At 45.3% G+C, this 17,906-nt stretch overlaps 1 protein-coding gene across 5 annotated transcripts in view; it reads left to right on the top strand.

The window, feature by feature from the left end:
• The window catches only part of PDE4D (phosphodiesterase 4D), a 775,698-nt gene that overhangs the window by 705,968 nt on the left and 51,824 nt on the right, over positions 1–17,906 (top strand). For 4 of the 5 annotated variants that reach the window (XM_056112216.1, XM_056112218.1, XM_056112219.1 and 1 more), the window contains exon 6: positions 16,156–16,268. In XM_056112216.1, the coding sequence (XP_055968191.1) occupies positions 16,156–16,268 (113 nt within the window). Of the gene's footprint in view, positions 1–15,891; positions 16,070–16,155; positions 16,269–17,906 lie in introns of those variants that run through there. The other variant, XM_056112221.1, reaches the window with a different exon arrangement.

Below are 17,906 nucleotides of genomic sequence, written 5' to 3' on the forward strand. Positions count from 1 at the left end.
TAAGCATAAACCTAGAGTACTGAAAATTAAATGTAAGAATTTTAGATTAGGATGTGGTAAGAAGTGGTAAGGTTGTTGAGAATAATACATTTTCAGAAGTGTGTCTTTGGGGGTGAGGGTGAGGCCACACCCAGAGATGCTGAGGGGTTACTCTGGGGTCTGCAATCAGGAATCACTGCTGGCAGTGCTCAGGGGACCACATAGGATCCTGGGGATTGAACCCAAGTCGGCTGCATGCAAGGCAAACATCCACCCAGCTGTACTATCCCTCTGGCTCCCTCAAAAGTGTTTCTTAATACTAAAATAAAATATGAATGGCATGTTTTGTACTTCTGTACACCAGCACCGCCGCCATGACCCTAGAAAAGAAGAACACCATTGCAGTTTAAATTGTTTAAAGTAGACAGTATAAGGAATTACTCTTGCTAATTGGTGGAGAGTGTTTTGAGGGGATTGGAATCACACCTAGCAGAGCTCAGGACTTAACTCCTGGTTCTGCACTCAGGAATTACTCCTGGAGGTGCTTGGAACACTGTATGGAATGCAGAGGATCAAATCCGTGTCGGCTGTGTGGAGGGCAAGTGCTCTACCCACTGTCATAGCTCTCTGGTCTCTGTTGCTAATTGTGTTTTAAGAGAAATGAAGGAACTGATCACTACTAATATCAAGACTATGTATACAATATTTTGGGTGGAGTTATAGTACAGTGGGTAGGGCGTGCGTGCATCCTACCCTGGTTTGATCCCCGCCATCCCATGTGATGCCCCTTGCCCTCCCCACCTCCAGCCCCCAAGCCTGGCAGGAGTGATTCTTGAGCACAGAGCCAGTAGTAAACCCTGAACACCACTGGGTGTAGCCCCCAAACAAAACAAAGAGTCAAAAAACTATGTGCAGAATTTTTTAAAATATTGTGATGTAAAAAGAAGGTTGATGTAAGAAGGTTGTTTTAATGTAGTCATGTGTTATGTGTAACAGACTTAAGAGATATTCAGAAGTTTTGTGGATTTTTTTTGGGGGGAGGCAGGATTTTTACAGCTTTGTTGGGAGCAGTCCCATCAATGCTCAGGTGACAGTGTGGTACTGGAGAGTGAACCAGGCTTGGCCACATGCAGGGAAGTGTTTTAACTCTTGTACTACTTCTCTATTCCCTATTTAGTTTTTAACAGCTCATGCATGCAAACGGAGCGATAGCACAGCGGGTAGGGCGTTCGCCTTACAAGCGGCCAACATGGCCCACCCGAGTTTGATTCCTCCGCCCCTCTCGGAGAGCCCGGCAAGCTACCGAGAGTATTCGATATGCCAGACACAGTAACAACAGTAACAAAAATTAAATAGACCTATTAATATCTATTATAGTCTTGAACTTCAAATGAGATATGAATATTGGCCTGGGGAAAAGGCAGTCTTCTCAGGGATGTATTTTTAGCCTAATTTTACAAAACAGAAAATGAAGGTACAGAGTATTTAAATAATGTGGCTGATTTGCCAGATGGCTCTATAGGCAGTATTGAACATGGGTCTCTGTCTCCACTGTCAAGTTCTGTAAGCCTTGACAGTGGATGCCTCCAGATTGCTATGCTTATCACTGTTCATTTGGACTACTGCAATGAATTTTTTATTTTTGGTGCCAAATCTCGAACTCAGATTTGGTCCACTAAATGGTAAATGTGTTTTGTTACTGAGCCACATTCTCAGCCCTGCAGTGGATTCTTCATCTTCTTCATTCTCTTCTTTACTTTTGCCTCTAGGGATACATATTCAACTCACAGAATAGTGCTTAGTTCAGGACCACACATTTCTAGTTAACTCTTATTTTCTTCTTGGACAGTTTTCTTCCTCCTGGCTATTCACTGTTCAAATAAGTAACACCTATTCATGCTTTGGTCATTTTTTATACCTAAAAAGCAAGCCAGGTTACTCCTTACTTCCATAACTATCCAAATCACAAACTTGGTCAAAGAACCACGTCTGCATTCATCTTCTGCCTGGACCCCTGAACTCCAGCATACCCTTCCCTCTCGCTGCTCTGAAATACAACTGAGTGACTTCTTTGTCACCTATTATTGTTTTGTAGGCAGGAGCCTACGCGTGTGTGTTATTTTCTCAGCAAGATCATATATTCGTTTCCTGGTTCAGAACTCTGAATCTGTCATGTTCTTGTACTTCACAATAATGAGCACATCAGAAAGGCTTAAGAAATATAGATAGATTATTACAATTGTTCTCAGCGGGGAAGAGGGGGTGGAAGAAAAGAGAGAGGAAGGAAGGAAAGGAGAAAAGATCAGTCTGACAGTTTCTCAATAGTATGTGACAGTCTCAGGAGGGGAAAATAGATATTTCTGGAGGGAAATTTCAAATATAAACACACAGAATATATGCATTGTGCTTATGTTTTGGTACCCCTCACATGAAATGACTCTCAGGATGAAATTTTCCAAAGGAGACTATAAGAGATAATAGTTCTGTTTTTTACAAAAGAATGCTTCAAAGGGGTGGGGAAATGGCTCATGGGCTAATGGCATCTCTAAATGTGGCCCTGGTGGTCCCTGGTACCAAAGGGTTTGAGCAGTATTGCATCTTCAGGCCCTAGTATTTATTGAACCACCCATTCTGGTCTGGTTGACTGAGTGTCACCAGAAGTGGCCCCCTGAGCACTATTTAGAAGACACAAATAAACACAGTACTTCAATATCAAATGAAGTTTAAGTATTGCTTGCTAAATTACAGGTCTCTTCAATAATTTTGGACTTCTAGCTTTTGGTAGATTTGTGTCCATTACAAATTGCTGTTAAGAGGATATGTATGCAACATTTTCCAAATTTGTTTGGCCACAGAAATCTTTGGTACCAAGACTCTTACAGGAATAATGTGCATTGAGCATTCTTTAAGAAATGTTAGAATGATCCAGTAACCTCAGAGTGACCAGTGCTCTTTCATTAACCCATGACATATTTTGTACATACTTTTTATATGTGGTAACTTTCTGTAATTTGGTGTGGTCTTGTGAAGGTTATTCTAGAGGCTTGATTCTTTTTTCCCCCTTTTAATCTTTATTGTGATTACGAATACTGCTAATGGTAGTTACCTGCATACATCGATTTAACGCTACACCCACGACCAGGGTATACTTACTTTCCTTTACCAAAGTCCCAAATGTCCATCCCATTCCATAAGCCCTCCACCCCCAACTGAGTTCTATGACCAACTCTCTAGTTCTGTTGCCTCTGGACTTTAGTTTCTCAGTTACTGTGTTTCTTTAAATCCAACATAAGAGAGGCATCATTCTGTCTATTCTGTTTTTCCCCCCTGACTGATTTGACTCAACATACTGTTCCATTTATGTTGTGCAAATTGCATGATTTTGTCCTTTCTTAAAGCTGCATAGTATTTTATTATAGAGATATACTACATCAAACCAGGGTCAGCCACGTGCAAGGCAAACACCCTACTCACTGCTGTGCTATCTCTCCAGCCTCTGCCCCTCTTGGAGATCCCGGCAAGCTACTGAGAGTATCCTGCCCATATGGCAAAGCCTGGCAAGCTACCTGTGACATATTTGATATGCCAAAAACAGTAACAACAAGTCTCACAATTTGTTATGAGACATTACTGGTGCCCACTCGAACAAATCGATGAAAAACGGGAGGACAGTGCTACAGTGCTATAGATATACTACCTATCTATATCTTGGTTCATCTATATCTTGGTTTTTGTGACCAACAAGTGGTATTGGTGGGTTATATGATGACTCTGGTCCTACTTTTTTTTTTGGAAAAATCTCCATTTTGCTTTCCAGATCACATTCCCACCAACATTGAATGAGGGATTCTTTCTTTCCATAATTTTCTCACTAGAGGGAGATGTTATCTCATTGTTTTGATTTGCATTTCAGTAATCTTAAGTGGCAAGGAACACTTTTTCATTTGCCTGTTGGCCATCCGTATATCTTTGGGGGGAGCTGTCTGTTCATCTCTTCTCCATATGTTTGGATGGGGTGACTGGATTTTTTGTTGTTGAGCTTTGTGAATGCTTTATAGCTCTTCTTGAATGTTAGCTCTTTATTTGATATATTGTGTGAAAATGCTTTTTCCCATTCAGTAAAGTATCTTTTTCTTCTAGCTTGAGAGGTTATTTATTGTTATATTTTTCTGTGCAGAAGCTTCTTATTTTGATGTAGTCCCAATTGTTTTTGTTTTTGTTTTCTTTGCCTCTGCCAGAGAATTCTTATTTTTCCCCCCCATCTTTTCTTTTCTTTTTTTTTTTTTATGTAGGAGTAAAAGGTAAAAGGCCCTCCCGTTGATCGTCGATTTGCTCGAGCGGGCCCAGTAACGTCTCCATTGGAGACTTTGTTGTTACTGTGTCTGGCATATCGAATACTCTCGGTAGCTTGCCGGGCTCTCCGAGAGGGGCGGAGGAATCGAACTCGGGTCGGCCATGTTGGCCGCTTGGAAGGCGAACACTACTGCTATTTATTCAGCCACTGATTAGGCTGCTTGAACTGTGCATGAACTCCACCTTACTTTTTTTCCCCCATTTTTTATAGTTTTATTTATTGAATCACTGTGAGAGCAGTTACAAAGCTTTTGGGTTTAAGTCTTAGTGAAACACCCGTACCTTCACCAGTGTCCATTCTCCACCACCAAAAGCCCCAATATACACCCCATCCCACACCCTCCCCCTACCTGTGGGGGAGATGATTTCCAAATTACTCTCTCTCTACTTCGATTACATTCAGTATTTTGACATGAGACCCACCATTATTATTTGGGATTTTACCCCAACACACATATCTGCTGAAAAGGCAACAGTAGACAATTTGTTTTGTATTCCTGGATATGAATAATATATGATGTCATGTGGCTGCAGTAGTGGCTGTGCGATTTTGAAATTCTGAAATTTTAACAACTAAATCTCGAGGGATTTCTTGCCAAAACATGCTGGGTTCCAAGATTTGTTCCTGAGTCTCTGGGATCATGGCCGTTAAACAGCTTGATCAGGAGCCAGAGAGGCCGTTTGTTGGCGGTGACTCGGGGTCTTGTTGGGACAGGGAGGAAAGGGCTGGCTCCACCCTCATCCCATGAGGCCCTACGTGTCTCATCACCACGGGCCCAAACCTGACTGTCCAGTGGCTTCTGCCGGATGTCAACCACTGAGCCGCCAAGGGAGAGCAGGCGGAGGGACAGCACCCTTTCCCCCCTGGGGTGGTCCGGCGACAGTAACCTACTGCAGGGTCCCAACGCATTTCTGCCAAAAGCCGCTGGGTTCCGAGATTTGTTTCTGAGTCTCTGAGATCATGGCCATTAAGCAGCTTGATCAGGAGTCTGAGGCCTTTTTGGGCAGCGACTTGGGGTCTCTTTGGAGTGGGGAGGAAAGGGTCGGCTCCACCCCCATTCTGTGAGGCCCCACGTGTCTCGTCACTGCGGGCCCAAACCTGACTGTCCAGTGGCCTCTGGAGGATGATGGCCAATGGGCCCACGAGGGGTAACAGGCCAAGGCACGAAACCTATTCCCACCTGGGGTGGCCCAGCACCAAGTAACCTACTGCAGGGACCGGACGCATTTCTGCCAAAAGCCCCTGGGTTTCAAGATTGTGTCTGAGTCTCTGGGATCATAGCCGTTAAGCAGTTCAATCAGGAACCAAAGAGGCCTTGCCTCCAACTATATAGCTAAGCCGGAGGTGGTTTGTGGGTGTGTCTCTCACATACCTAACTTTTGGCCGTTTACTTTCTTGGTAAACTTTGCCCCTAGTTTTTGGGGTCTGACCAAAGGCACAGCAGCAATTTTGGGGTATTTGGAAGTCTGAAGGCGCCATCAGGCTGAATGCACTCACCTCACAGGTACAGACTGACCTGCTGGTGGCACCATACCTCCCTCCCCCATTCTCTTCTTTTTGCTCTTTGTTATGCAATTGTTTCAGTGGCTGAGGTTGTGGATCTCAGCAGAGGTTGAACTCATTTTAGTTGTGGTAGAACCTTGAGTTTTTGTTCACATTCAGGCCAGAACTGGTTAAAAATTGAGGGTTGATCTGATGAAAGGAAAAGCATAATTGGTTTAGCATTGAGCACCTGTGAGAGAGAGCAGAGAGCCCCCCAACCCCTGCAATTACCACCTCCAATCCCCCAACACCCCCATGCACAAACACACACCTCTCTACTAAGGGCTTTGTTACAAATTAACTTATTTTAACATCCTTGTAAAGTGAGCTGGAATATTAATTGCCCTTGATTAAGTAACTATAGAAGGTAGATATAAGTTCCTTTAGGATTTTGCATTCATTTTGACGTTTTTTCTCATTAAAAATAAATTCCCAACTTATGCAATGGGTGTGAGTGACTAATTTATGGTAATGCAACTAGAACAATAGCAATGCTGTAATTCAAATTCTGCTTGACTCAAAAATTCATGCTATTTCTAATCTGTCACACTACTTCCCACAGAGAGAGAACTCTGTAGATTATGAGTTCTAGCATGTATGGGTGCGAGTTTTCTTGCTGAAAACTAAATCTCCCTGGGGATTTAGTAGAAAACTAATTCCTTTTACTTAAGGTCTGTATATGGAGTCAGCTCATATACAAATAAGCCAGCCAAGTATATCTGATATAATCAAGTTCTAAAGTTGACTACAGCACCTACTCACTTAACAATTGCAGTTTACTAGTATGTAAATATGACTTCTGACTCATATGCTCCACTTATATAGCATAAGAAGTGAGATTGAAAATTGGATATAAGAAATTTGCCTTCTCCAATATGTTGCTGGCATGTACCACCAGTGGCTCACACTTGAATGTGGCTTTATGAACACAAATTGCAGGGCTGCCCCTCAACATGTTATATCTTTGTCTTTCTTTTTAATTGTTCTTTTTATTTTTTTGGGGGGGGGTCACATCTGTCATACTCAGGGGTTACTCCTGGCTCTACACTCAGGAATTATTCCTAGTGGGACTCAGGAGACCATATGAGATGCCAGGGATTAAACCTAGGATGGCCACATGCAAGGCAAGTGTCCACCTGCTGTACTACCACTACGGCCACTGGAGAATTCATTCTTACCATCTTGTAGGGTGGCAAAGGGTCTTTCAGTTTATTTGCCTATTTCTCAAAAACTTTATACCTGGATACTGCTGGATTCTTCTAAACATTCGCCTTATTTTGTAATTATCACATCACATCATATCTTTTTTTATAATGTCTATTACTTTAATTCTAATACTGTTATTTTACTTCACTTCTTATGAAATCTTATTCTAAATTCTGGTCACATTATTTCCTGACATTCTTAAAGAAAAGACAAGCAAATTAAAAATGATAGATTGGACACAAAGCATGATGAAGATGGATATAACCAGAGATTCATACCCAGGACAGTATCAATTATTGAATCTCACTTTGTAAAGAATCCTTATTTGTTAAAAAATAAGAATACCTATTGTTCTTTGGTGGGGGAGGGGACACACCCATCTGTGCTCAGGATTGACCCCTAGCTCTGTGCAAAGGAATCACTCCTGGAGAGGTTTTAGATGTGTCACCTCTTTTGCACTATTTGTGGTGCGGGGGATCAAATCCAGGTGACAAGCACTTTGTCTGTTGTACAATCTCTTCGGTCTCCATGTTGATTTTCTTCTGGGTAGTGTTTCCCAAGCAGTGCTCTGGAAGCCCAGGGGACCCTCTCAGTCAACCAGCTGGTGGTTCAGAGCCAGAGCCTGAGGATGTCATGCTATTCACACCTCCAGAGCTGCACCTGGTGATACTTGGGGACCATGTGTGTCAGGGATCTAACAAGGGTTGGCCACATGCAAGACATGTGCCTTGACCCCTGTTCTATCTGGCCCCTGTATTATTTTCAGCCCCTGTATTACCTCTACATTGGTTCTAAATTGGCATGTTTGTTGATTGGCTATCAATGTCAGAATTTGTTCTTTATACTGATACTAAGGGAGGAAATAAATACAGAAGTGATCTAACAAGGTTATATAGACAAATCCACAGATTGTGTATATGTGGTAAGATTGACTAAGATTGGTTGCAAAGGGAGAAGAGAGAAGAAGAGCTGTTGATGGCTTTGAAAAGCCAACTGTCAAAAGGTTTTTATGAGAGAATAAGAAGCATGGCATTTGTACCATAAAAGGAGGGCGTTTGTACAGCAAGTTTGATTTTTAGGGAGGGGAGGTCCCCACCCCTGCCAGTGTTCGGGTTAGTGTAGCTGAATGCTGGAATCCAATCCTTGTCTCATGCATGTAAAACATGTGCTTTAGTTCTTTCAGTCAGTTCTCTGGTTGTTGTTTGTGTGTTGGGCTGTACCCCAGCAGTGCTCAGGGCTTACTCAGCCCTCAGGGATCCCTCCAGACAGAGCTGAGGGGATGGGGAAGTGTAAAGATGGAGGGGCATATAGCATGCTAGAGATTAAACCCAGGTTAGCAAGGCCAATGCCCTACCCACTGTACTATTGCTCCAGCCAACTGTGTGGTGGATTTTAAGCAAAGAAGTGACACATGTGAAACAGGGTTTAAGAAAGATTATCCTGGTTTTATAAATAGGATTGCAGTGAAAAACACTTAACCCAAGGAGTTCCAGTAGAAAGCAGTTACATAGTGGGCCTGAGCAGGTAACCCGGGATAACATAAGACCTTTTCACAGTGGGTTTTTCAAAGCCATCGCAGCTTATTCTTTTTTCTTCCTCAGCAACCTGTCTTAGCCAATGTAGCCACATGTACACAATTTGCATGCATCTGTCTATATAACCTCATTAGATCACTTTCATATTTTTTCCATGTTAAGTATAAAGTATAAAGTAAAAGTAAAGTAAAGGCCCTCCCGTTGATCGTCGATTTGCTCGAGCGGGCCCAGTAACGTCTTCATTGGAGACTTTGTTGTTACTGTGTCTGGCATATCGAATACTCTCGGTAGCTTGCCGGGCTCTCCGAGAGGGGCGGAGGAATCGAACTCGGGTCGGCCATGTTGGCCGCGTGTAAGGCGAACGCCCTACCCGCTGTGCTATCGCTCCGGCCATAAAGTATAATTTCTAATATTTATAGCAATGATACATATAGCAGGTAGGGCATTTGCCATGCAATGCAGCCGACTTGGGTTCGATCCCTGGCACCACATACGGTCCCTCAAGTCTTGCCAGGAGTGATCCCTGAGCACAGAACTATGAGAAAGCCTTGAACACCGCCATGTGTGGCCCAAAAACAAAACAAAGTAATTACACAATATAGAAATATGTAAATGAGAATTTAACAGAATGCGGAAGTTATAGAAATAGACGTTGACAATGGGCAAAGTATCACATGGGAATTAGAAGGGAATATGGTAGGGATAGGAATGAGTGTAAAAATACTGAGTCTTCCTAATTATGATTCTTTCACAAGATATCCCAATTTTTATTTATTTATTTACTTTTGCTTTTTGGGTCACACCCAGCGATACTCAGGGGTTATTCCTGGCTCTGCACTCAGGAATTACTTCTGGCAGTGCTTGGGGGACCATATGGGATGCCAGGAATTGAATCCGGGTCGGCTGTGTTTACGGCAAATGCCCTACTGGCTATACTATCCCTCTGGCCCCAAGATACCCTAATTTTAAGTGTGAGACATCCATAGCCGGTAGGTCACTAAACTAAATTCACAAAATTCCAATTTTTCCATCATTCCCTCTATAATAATACCTGGGTTCAGTCAGGTTAACTAGAGTGTCCATCCTTAAAAACTGATACCCTATCAAGGGCTGGAGTGATAGCACAGCGGTAGGGCGTTCGCCTTCCAAGCGGCCAACATGGCCGACCCGAGTTCGATTCCTCCGCCCCTCTCGGAGAGCCCGGCAAGCTACCGAGAGTATTCGATATGCCAGACACAGTAACAACAAAGTCTCCAATGGAGACGTTACTGGGCCCGCTCGAGCAAATCGACGATCAACGGGAGGGCCTTTACCTTTACCTTTTACCCTATCAAGTAACACAGTGTTTAAAATGACTAAATAAATGAATGGTAAAAGTTGGAGAGGCAAGGGAGATCATCTATTCAGACTCCTTATTTTCAGTAAGTATTCCTGCTTTACAGAAACAGAGATAAAGATTTAGAGACTGGTGATACCTGAAGGTTTATTGTATGTGAAGGAAACAAAACCTTCCCACAAACCACCCACCTCTAGAATAAAAATGATTCTTAATAACAGGAGTATGTCAACACTCTCTTTCATTTTGTTTTATTGAAACATGAGTTAAAAGTAAGAATTATCTTAACCCAGACTATTATATATGTCTGTCTGGATGGCGCAGCGGGTAGGGCGTTTGCCTTGCATGCAGCCTAAACCGCTGACCCGAGTTCGATTCCTCCGCCCCTCTCAGAGAGCCCGACAAACCACCGAGAGTATCTCGCCCACACGGCAGAGCCTGGCAAGTTTAATATCCTAATTTTATTTTTAATATCCTAATTTTATTTTTAATTCAGCCCGGCAAGCTACCGAGAGTATCTCGCCCGCACGGCAGAGCCTGGCAAGCTCCCCGTGTTGTATTCGATATGCCAGACACGGTAACAACAAAGTCTCCAATGGAGACCTTACTGGGCCCGCTCGAGCAAATCGATGAACAACAGGAGGACAGTGACAGAGACAGTGAATGCCAGCAGCCAGACCTTGATAGTCAGAAATTTCCTCCTTGGTTTTTCGAAGGTTCTCTTATTAACCTCTTCATGACTCTTAGGCTTGAAGAAACTGTTTCCTCTTAAAAGTCCTTCCTACTCTTTTCACTTACCTTCTTTGGTACTTCACCGACTACAACTCTGCCTCTGTTACTTTCCAGTTTAAATTGACCTCTTCCCTGATTTAAATAGCCTACCTACCTGATTCCATCTTTCAGATTATTTTGTATAGAATTGTAGATGAAGTCATTCCCCAAACTGAACTTTAGACTTTCCTTGATTAAGGGACATTCTCTTTTACTCAACTTTTTATATAGTTTCAAATAAAGTACCTTTTACATAGTCAGTGCTAATTTAACATTTGTTGAATATGATGAGACTAGAAGTCAAAGAAACCCAATCTTGTACTTATTTAATTAAAAAATGTCTACCCAGAATCTTATGCAACACTAGAAAAAAATATCCTAGATGGTGGGAAGAGAAAGAAGAGGAGAAAAAAAAAGCCTCACAAAATTACACACACATATTCTCCTTGGAGGATTTTTTTAAATTTTGAAAGAATTTTTTTGTATATTCACAAGATCTTTAAATAATTCAAAACTAGAACTTGATGACAGAAATACACTTGGAATTGGGGACTGGCTTGCCACTGGCAACCTCTGCTTAAACCTGTTCCATGTATACATTGAAAGTGAATCCAACTCATTCATGTATTTCCCATCAGATAATATGCATGGAGGTAAAGAAATGTCAGCAAAAATTAGAGCTAACCTGCAAGAATCTTTTACTGTATCAAACTTGGGGAGTGACTAGTTACACAGACATAACATTGTGAAATAGAATCATTTCTCTCCAGTTCTTACTTCACGCTATCACCTCCATTCTAAGGAACAAAGAGGAAAAGTAAAAATTGATGAAGAAAATATATATTTAATATTTGCTATTAGTAGCCTTAAAAGTTTTGTTCTTAATGATTTAGCTGTTCTAATTTATATTTATTTTAAAATTAACTATACGCTGAAAGGTGAGCGGTGCTTTCTGGACCTGTTCCCTTACTTCATTTACAATAGTCGGCCTGTCAGAGAATTATGTCAAACCTTTACAAGCCTTTAATCTTTAAAGTGCAAAGAAACCACTATCTACACAGCTCCACGTGGGACACGAATCCTTCAACTCAGTGGTCAGTACCTCTGTTAGTTGTGGGTAAGACTAACCGGCTGAACATTTCACAAGAAGTGACCTCAACCTCCAGCCAAATGCTGTGGCTGTGAAGAGATGACTTTTTTCCCTTTGCAAGGAGAAGCTGCTGCTGCAGCATCTTTTGGAGGCCCTGGCAGGGTTTCAGGCCATGTGTCAGGGGAACCCTTGATCGCATCACAGTGACGGAAACCCAGTGCTAGCCTGCGAGGCTTGAGTACTGTCTGTTCACAGACGATCTGGAGCAGAACGGCGGGTGTTAAATAGTTCAAGGGCGCCTTGAAGAAAAAGTGCACTGCTATAGGAGGGGACTTCCAAAGGTCCCAGCAATGTCTCAGTCGCTATTCCGAAGCCTTCTGGTAGCGTTTATAAAATTCAGCCAGTAATGCTCTTGGTTATTTTTCTCCCTGTAGTTTCTTGACTTAACAAGACCTGGAATGGTTAAGTGGAAGAGCTTTCATATATTGCAGCTGGGACTACTGTGAATATTAGTCTCTGGGTAGAAAAACCATTATATTCATGAATACTGTGTTTTTGGTAAACTCCAGAAGTAAACTTGCTCAGCTCTTTTTCATGCTGCTAGTTGTTGATGGCATTTAGGTGTGTGTTTGCTGTGGTGACTCAATTTCCTGTAACGGTAGTTGGCAGTCCTACCTTGAGGTTTCTTGAGTAAGGATGAAAAGGTCAGCGCTTGTGGTCTTAGAACATTTGGGGTTAATATTCCTAAAATTTAGGTTTTAATAATCTTGAAAAAAGCTGTGGTTAGCCATATTGCTTAAAACCTAGAAATCTGGAAAAAAGTAGTATTCTCAGCTCTATACGAATGTTAATAATTTTTTTAAGCAACAGTTTTACAAACCAAGCTATTCTTTACTATGCTGATTATTTCTTATTACTATATAGATGTTGGGCTGGAGCTATAGCCCAGTGGGTAGGGCATTTGCCTTGCACGTAGCCAACCCAGGTTTAACTCCTCCCTCCCTTTCAGGGAGCCCAGCAAGCTACCAAGAGTATCCCACGCACGGCAGAGCCTGGCAAGCTCCCCATGGCCTATTCGGTATGCCAAAACAGTAGCAACAAGTCTCACAATGGAGACATTACTGGTGCCCGCTCGAGCAAATCGATGAAAAATGGGAGGACAGTGCTACAGTGCTGTATAGATGTGCTCTGGCCTTTCCCCCCCATTTACCAGATTTATACAATTCATACAATGCATACACAATATATTAGAATTTAAAATATATGTACATGGGACCCAGAGGTAAAGTACACATTAGACTGTCATAATAACTAATCCATAATTTGGGGCATAAAGTAAATCTTTTGAAATGATTTGTACTTGTTGCTGTACTTTCTTCTTATGTTCAAGTCCTGTATTTTAATGCATGATGTTTTAAAGCATTAAAACTTTTCTGAGTTACTTTTATAGGATTCAGAAATTAAATACTGAAATGTAATAGGTGGTGTGACATCCTGCCAGGTTGAAGGTCTGTATTTCTGAAGAGCTTTGAGAACTGGTGAATATGGAAAGGGCAGTACTTTCTGGGAGGTCACCCCAAGGCCCAGACAGTGGAAGGAGATGAAATGTAGTGGAGAGGAACTTGGAAAGCCAAGCCGTAAAGGATTTCTGTCTTTAACCAGTGACTGAAAAGATGGCAATGAGTAGATAAACACTGGTCACGCATGTCTTTAACCCATAAGACATGCTCCTAAAGACAACTCAAAAAACATAAAGGGAATTTCCTCATAAAATTTTCAGGATTGTTATTTTAAATAGCGGAGGGAGAGACCAAGCCAAAAAGAGAAGCATAGAGTAGCAAATATATTACTATCTCAGTTAGGTAATGCTACACTTACATGTGGAAGATATTGAAAGAAAATGAAAAAAAAGTTAGAGAGCCAGGTTTAATTACTGTTTGTAATCTGGACGGGGTGGTATTACAAAGGGCTTTCTATGTTACATTTTTATGTAATGTTTCAAACTTCTGGAGCAATAGCACAGCAGGTAGGGCGTTTCCCTTGCACGCAGCCAACATGGCCCACTGAGTTCGATTCCTCTGCCCCTCTCTGAGAGCCCGGCAAACTCGTCGGCAGGGCAGAGCCTGGGGCAAACTACCCAGAGTATCTCGCTGGCAGGGCAGAGCCGGGCAAGCTACCCGTGATGAATTCAATATGCCAAACACAGTAACAACAAGTCTCATGAAGGAGATGTTACTGGGCCCGCTCGAGCAAATCGATGAACAACCGGAGGACCGTGACCGTGTTTCAATTTTTATAACAAGCATGTAATATTTTTACATTTTTTTTAATCAGTGAAAGAGTGGCTATGCAAATAAAACATTTTATGCTATTTAAAATTATCTTTAAGGCAGCTCTGTTAGGTGGAAGAAAAACGCTCCAAACTTACACCTTGTAATTCACCTGGTAAGGCTTATTTAAGCAGTTACTTGTTCACCTTAAGTATATATTTACAGTGACTGGCGCAGGGAAAAAAAAAGCTTCAATGAAAGGGGCAAAATTTAACCTAGAGTCCTCAGAGTGAATTAACAGTTCCAGCAGCGATGTGGCAAGGGGAACAAATCCTCTGAAAGTTATCCGAATTTTTACAAATTTGATTTTTTTTTTAAAACAAAATCGTATCTGGAAAACCCCAGGATTCTGAGATTCCATCCACGAAACTCTTGGTTGAGACATTGGTCATTGATGAAGTCTCAATAGGGCAGAATTTCTTTTCCAGTACCAAGAGATTGGAAACAAAGAAAAGGAAACATCTCACGGAGGCGTTTCCTCCTAAGTGTCTTCTTTCTCATCGACCTTAACAAAAGTTCTATAAGACGGACCCCACGAGTTCAGGTTTGCTTTTTTTTCCTCTCCAAAGGCTTCGCTTCTCCGTCTGTTTATGGGTGCAGCCGGTAGGTGATGAGCATGCTTGATCCTGGATTCCCCGGGACCCGCTTCTAAGCAGAACCGGCTTGCACGGGAGCCCTTTGGCCTTTTTCTTTTCTCGCGCGTGTAGTTTATTCTGCACGGACACCCTCCAGACCTCCCTTGGCACCATCCAACCACCCTGGTCTCTCATGTGCACGGCCCAAGTGTGCACGTTCGCAGGACGTGTGTAAACTGTCCAGACCATGCGGTGCTGCCCGGTCCCTTGCTCCTCTCCTGGCAGCTCCTCTGGATGTGGACATTGAGCCTGCGGTCAGATCCGTGGACTCGTAAGCGTCCCAGACCTTGCTGGGCACGGTCGAGTGTTTTATTTGCGAGTGTCTGCCCTCCACGAAAGGTCCCAGTCTGGAACTGCACCTGGCGTCGGCTGGGTCTAGGAAGACCCTCCCCACCCCCCCGGTCTTCCTAGAAATGCTTTTGTTCCCACAACTGGAAGTAGGTCAAGGCCAAAGCCCTCCAACCGTCTCCCCCTCGAGCCTGCTGCCGCCGCGGGTCGCGTGGAGGAGCCGCGGCTCGGCGGGGCGCCCGGGGGCTGGGTGGGTGGGGGGTGTCCCCGCGGGACAGGTGCGCGTCCGCGCGCGCGCGCGCACGCTCGCGCACGCCGGTCCCGCCAGAGGCTCCGCGGCGACCGCGACCTTGGGCGGCGGGCGGGTGGCCCCGCCGAGCCCCCACGGACCTCCAGCGGGGCGGGGGAGGGGGCGATGCCCGGGCGGTCCCGGGCCGCGGGGGGCGTGAGCGTTCCCGGAAAGCCGCGGCGATGCAGCGGCGCCCCGAGAAAGCAAACAGGAAACGCGGTGGCCGCGCCGCCGGCTGATTCATTCCCGTTGCGAGGAGCCGCCGCCGGGCACCGGGCGGGCCGGGGAAACGCGAGACGTCCAGCAGCCCGGGGGGTGGGGTGGGGGTGGGGCGGGGGGCGGCCCGGACGCTCCCTCGGCGGGGCGGGCTCCGGGGCGTGCGCGCGCGCCACCCCCTAGCCCCGGGCCCCGGCCCCCGCGACTCCGAGCTGCCGCCGCACCGGCCCGGAGGCGCCTGGTCCCTTTGCCGCCGTCGGGGCCCACGTGCAAAAGGGGAAGAAGAAGAAGAAGAAGAAGAAGAAGAAGAAAAAGGAAAAGTCGGCCCGGGGCACTGGCGCGCCCGCCCCGGCCGCCTGGACCGAGGCGCCGCGCTGGAGCCCGCGCGCCCCGGCCGCCCCGCGAGCGCAGCCCCGGCCCCCCGCGCGCCGCCGCCGGGCTGGGCGATATGAAGCCGCCGCCGTCATGCGCGGGCGCCGAGCATCCGAGCCTGGCGGGGTACGGCCCCGCGGACCCCTTGGAACTCGCCGGCGGCCCCGCGAAGCGCCTGCGAACTGAGCCCCCCTTTCCCTGTCTCTTCGCAGAGGAGGCCTACCAGAAACTGGCCAGCGAGACCCTGGAGGAGCTGGACTGGTGTCTGGACCAGCTAGAGACCCTGCAGACCAGGCACTCCGTCAGCGAGATGGCCTCCAACAAGGTGAGCCCCCCACCCACCCCCCTTTCCCGCGCCCCCAACCCTCGCGCCGGGACGCTGGCGGAGTCCTGGTGGTCCCCCCCCCCCCCCGGGAGATCGGTTGCGGAGCAGATTGCAAACGCAGGCATTGGGGAGTAGATCGAAGCAGCCCAGTGGTGCTGCTTAACTCCTGTCCTGCTCCCCCCTCAGCCCCCGGACCCCCACCTCTAAGTGGGTTCTTGGTTCCGTGCCCCTTGCCTCGCCCGCCCGTCCGCGCGGACAACCGGATCGATTGGAAAACGGTTTCCAAAAAGCAACTTTGACTTAGTTTGATTGCACGAGTCCCCCCAGCACACGAGGAGCTGGCCTGGCGGTGGGAGGAGGACTGTCTCGTAAATGACACTTTGCCCTTGCTGCTGCAGAAGCCCAGTTGTCGGTTGCCTCGGCACTGGCAGGGGTCTTTCTTGGGATGCCCGGTTGGGAATGAGAGTGGCCGGAGGGGGGTCGCTTCCACTCCGCGCTCCAGCTCAGCGCTTGGACCGCAGAACCTTCATTGATCCAGGTGTCAAGGGCCCCCACTGAACTTGGCCGTGCGTGTCCGGCAGAGGACGTCAGCCGAGGGTGGAGGAGGCTCACTGTGATGAGGACCTTTATTCCCGTGAATCTGGGAGAGTTTTCTGAGGTCATTTCGTGCCCGTGATGCTTCAGAGTGGGCTGTTCGGTGCCCTCCTGTGCCCAAGGGCCGTCTGGTTGGCTAATGGGATTTCGAGGGCTGAGAAATTAACCTTCAGCCTGGCGCAGCCTTAGCAAGGTAGAGTCTTGTCAGTCTTGCTGTGTTCTGTGGAATTCCTGTTCCCTTTGATTTTAGTTAGGTGAGGAAATCACTGGGATTATGTATATTTTTAATTACTCTTTGGCGTGGGGGCAGAGAAAGAGGCACGTCCTTGTTGGAGGCAGGTGGCTAAGGGATTCCGCCAGGAAGGACTTGTAACTTTTTGTGGGCAGCTAGTAACAGTTGGTTGCTGCGAAGATACTTATTTATTTTTGGCTACCTGTTTTCAGGTCAGGAAAGTGGACCATTTTACTGTTCATCTATGTGTACATATCTTTCAAGTAGTGGTACTTTTATTTTTTAAAGTTAACTGCAGTTTTTTTTTAATCTAGAACCAGCCCCCCAGATCTGATAACAGTAGTTTTGTAGATAATGTTATTTAAGTGAAGAGTTGACTTTAAACTTAGCAAAAGGACTTTCACTGCCTGCAGGCATTGCCTTAAGCACATTGCCCTACCTATAGGTACTCTATTAAAATTGGTGGCTTTGTTTTTTTCTTTCTCCAGTTTACTGTCGCTTTGTTGACTGTGGTTTCTCACATACCAGAGTCTGCTCTCTTTGCTTCTGTGGTATCTTGTGCCGTTGTTCTCATTTGGCTATCAAAGCCTTACTGATGAGTTTGATGTTCACTGATGAATAGAAATTGTAAGTTCTTTCACAATTTAGTTCATAATAGCAATAGATCGTGTCCAACTGGGTTCATTCCGCAGTGCTTAATTTTCTGGTTGATTCTGCGTGGTAAAAAGAAGGGTGACCTGGAAGCACCTCAAGAGGCCGTGCAAGCATAGTGTTGCTCCTGGTCGCAACATGTTTTAGCTCTAGTTTTTTAG

This window comes from Sorex fumeus, unplaced genomic scaffold (genome assembly GCF_029834395.1).
Source record: "Sorex fumeus unplaced genomic scaffold, SorFum_2.1 ptg000015l, whole genome shotgun sequence".
Classification (NCBI taxonomy): domain Eukaryota; kingdom Metazoa; phylum Chordata; class Mammalia; order Eulipotyphla; family Soricidae; genus Sorex; species Sorex fumeus.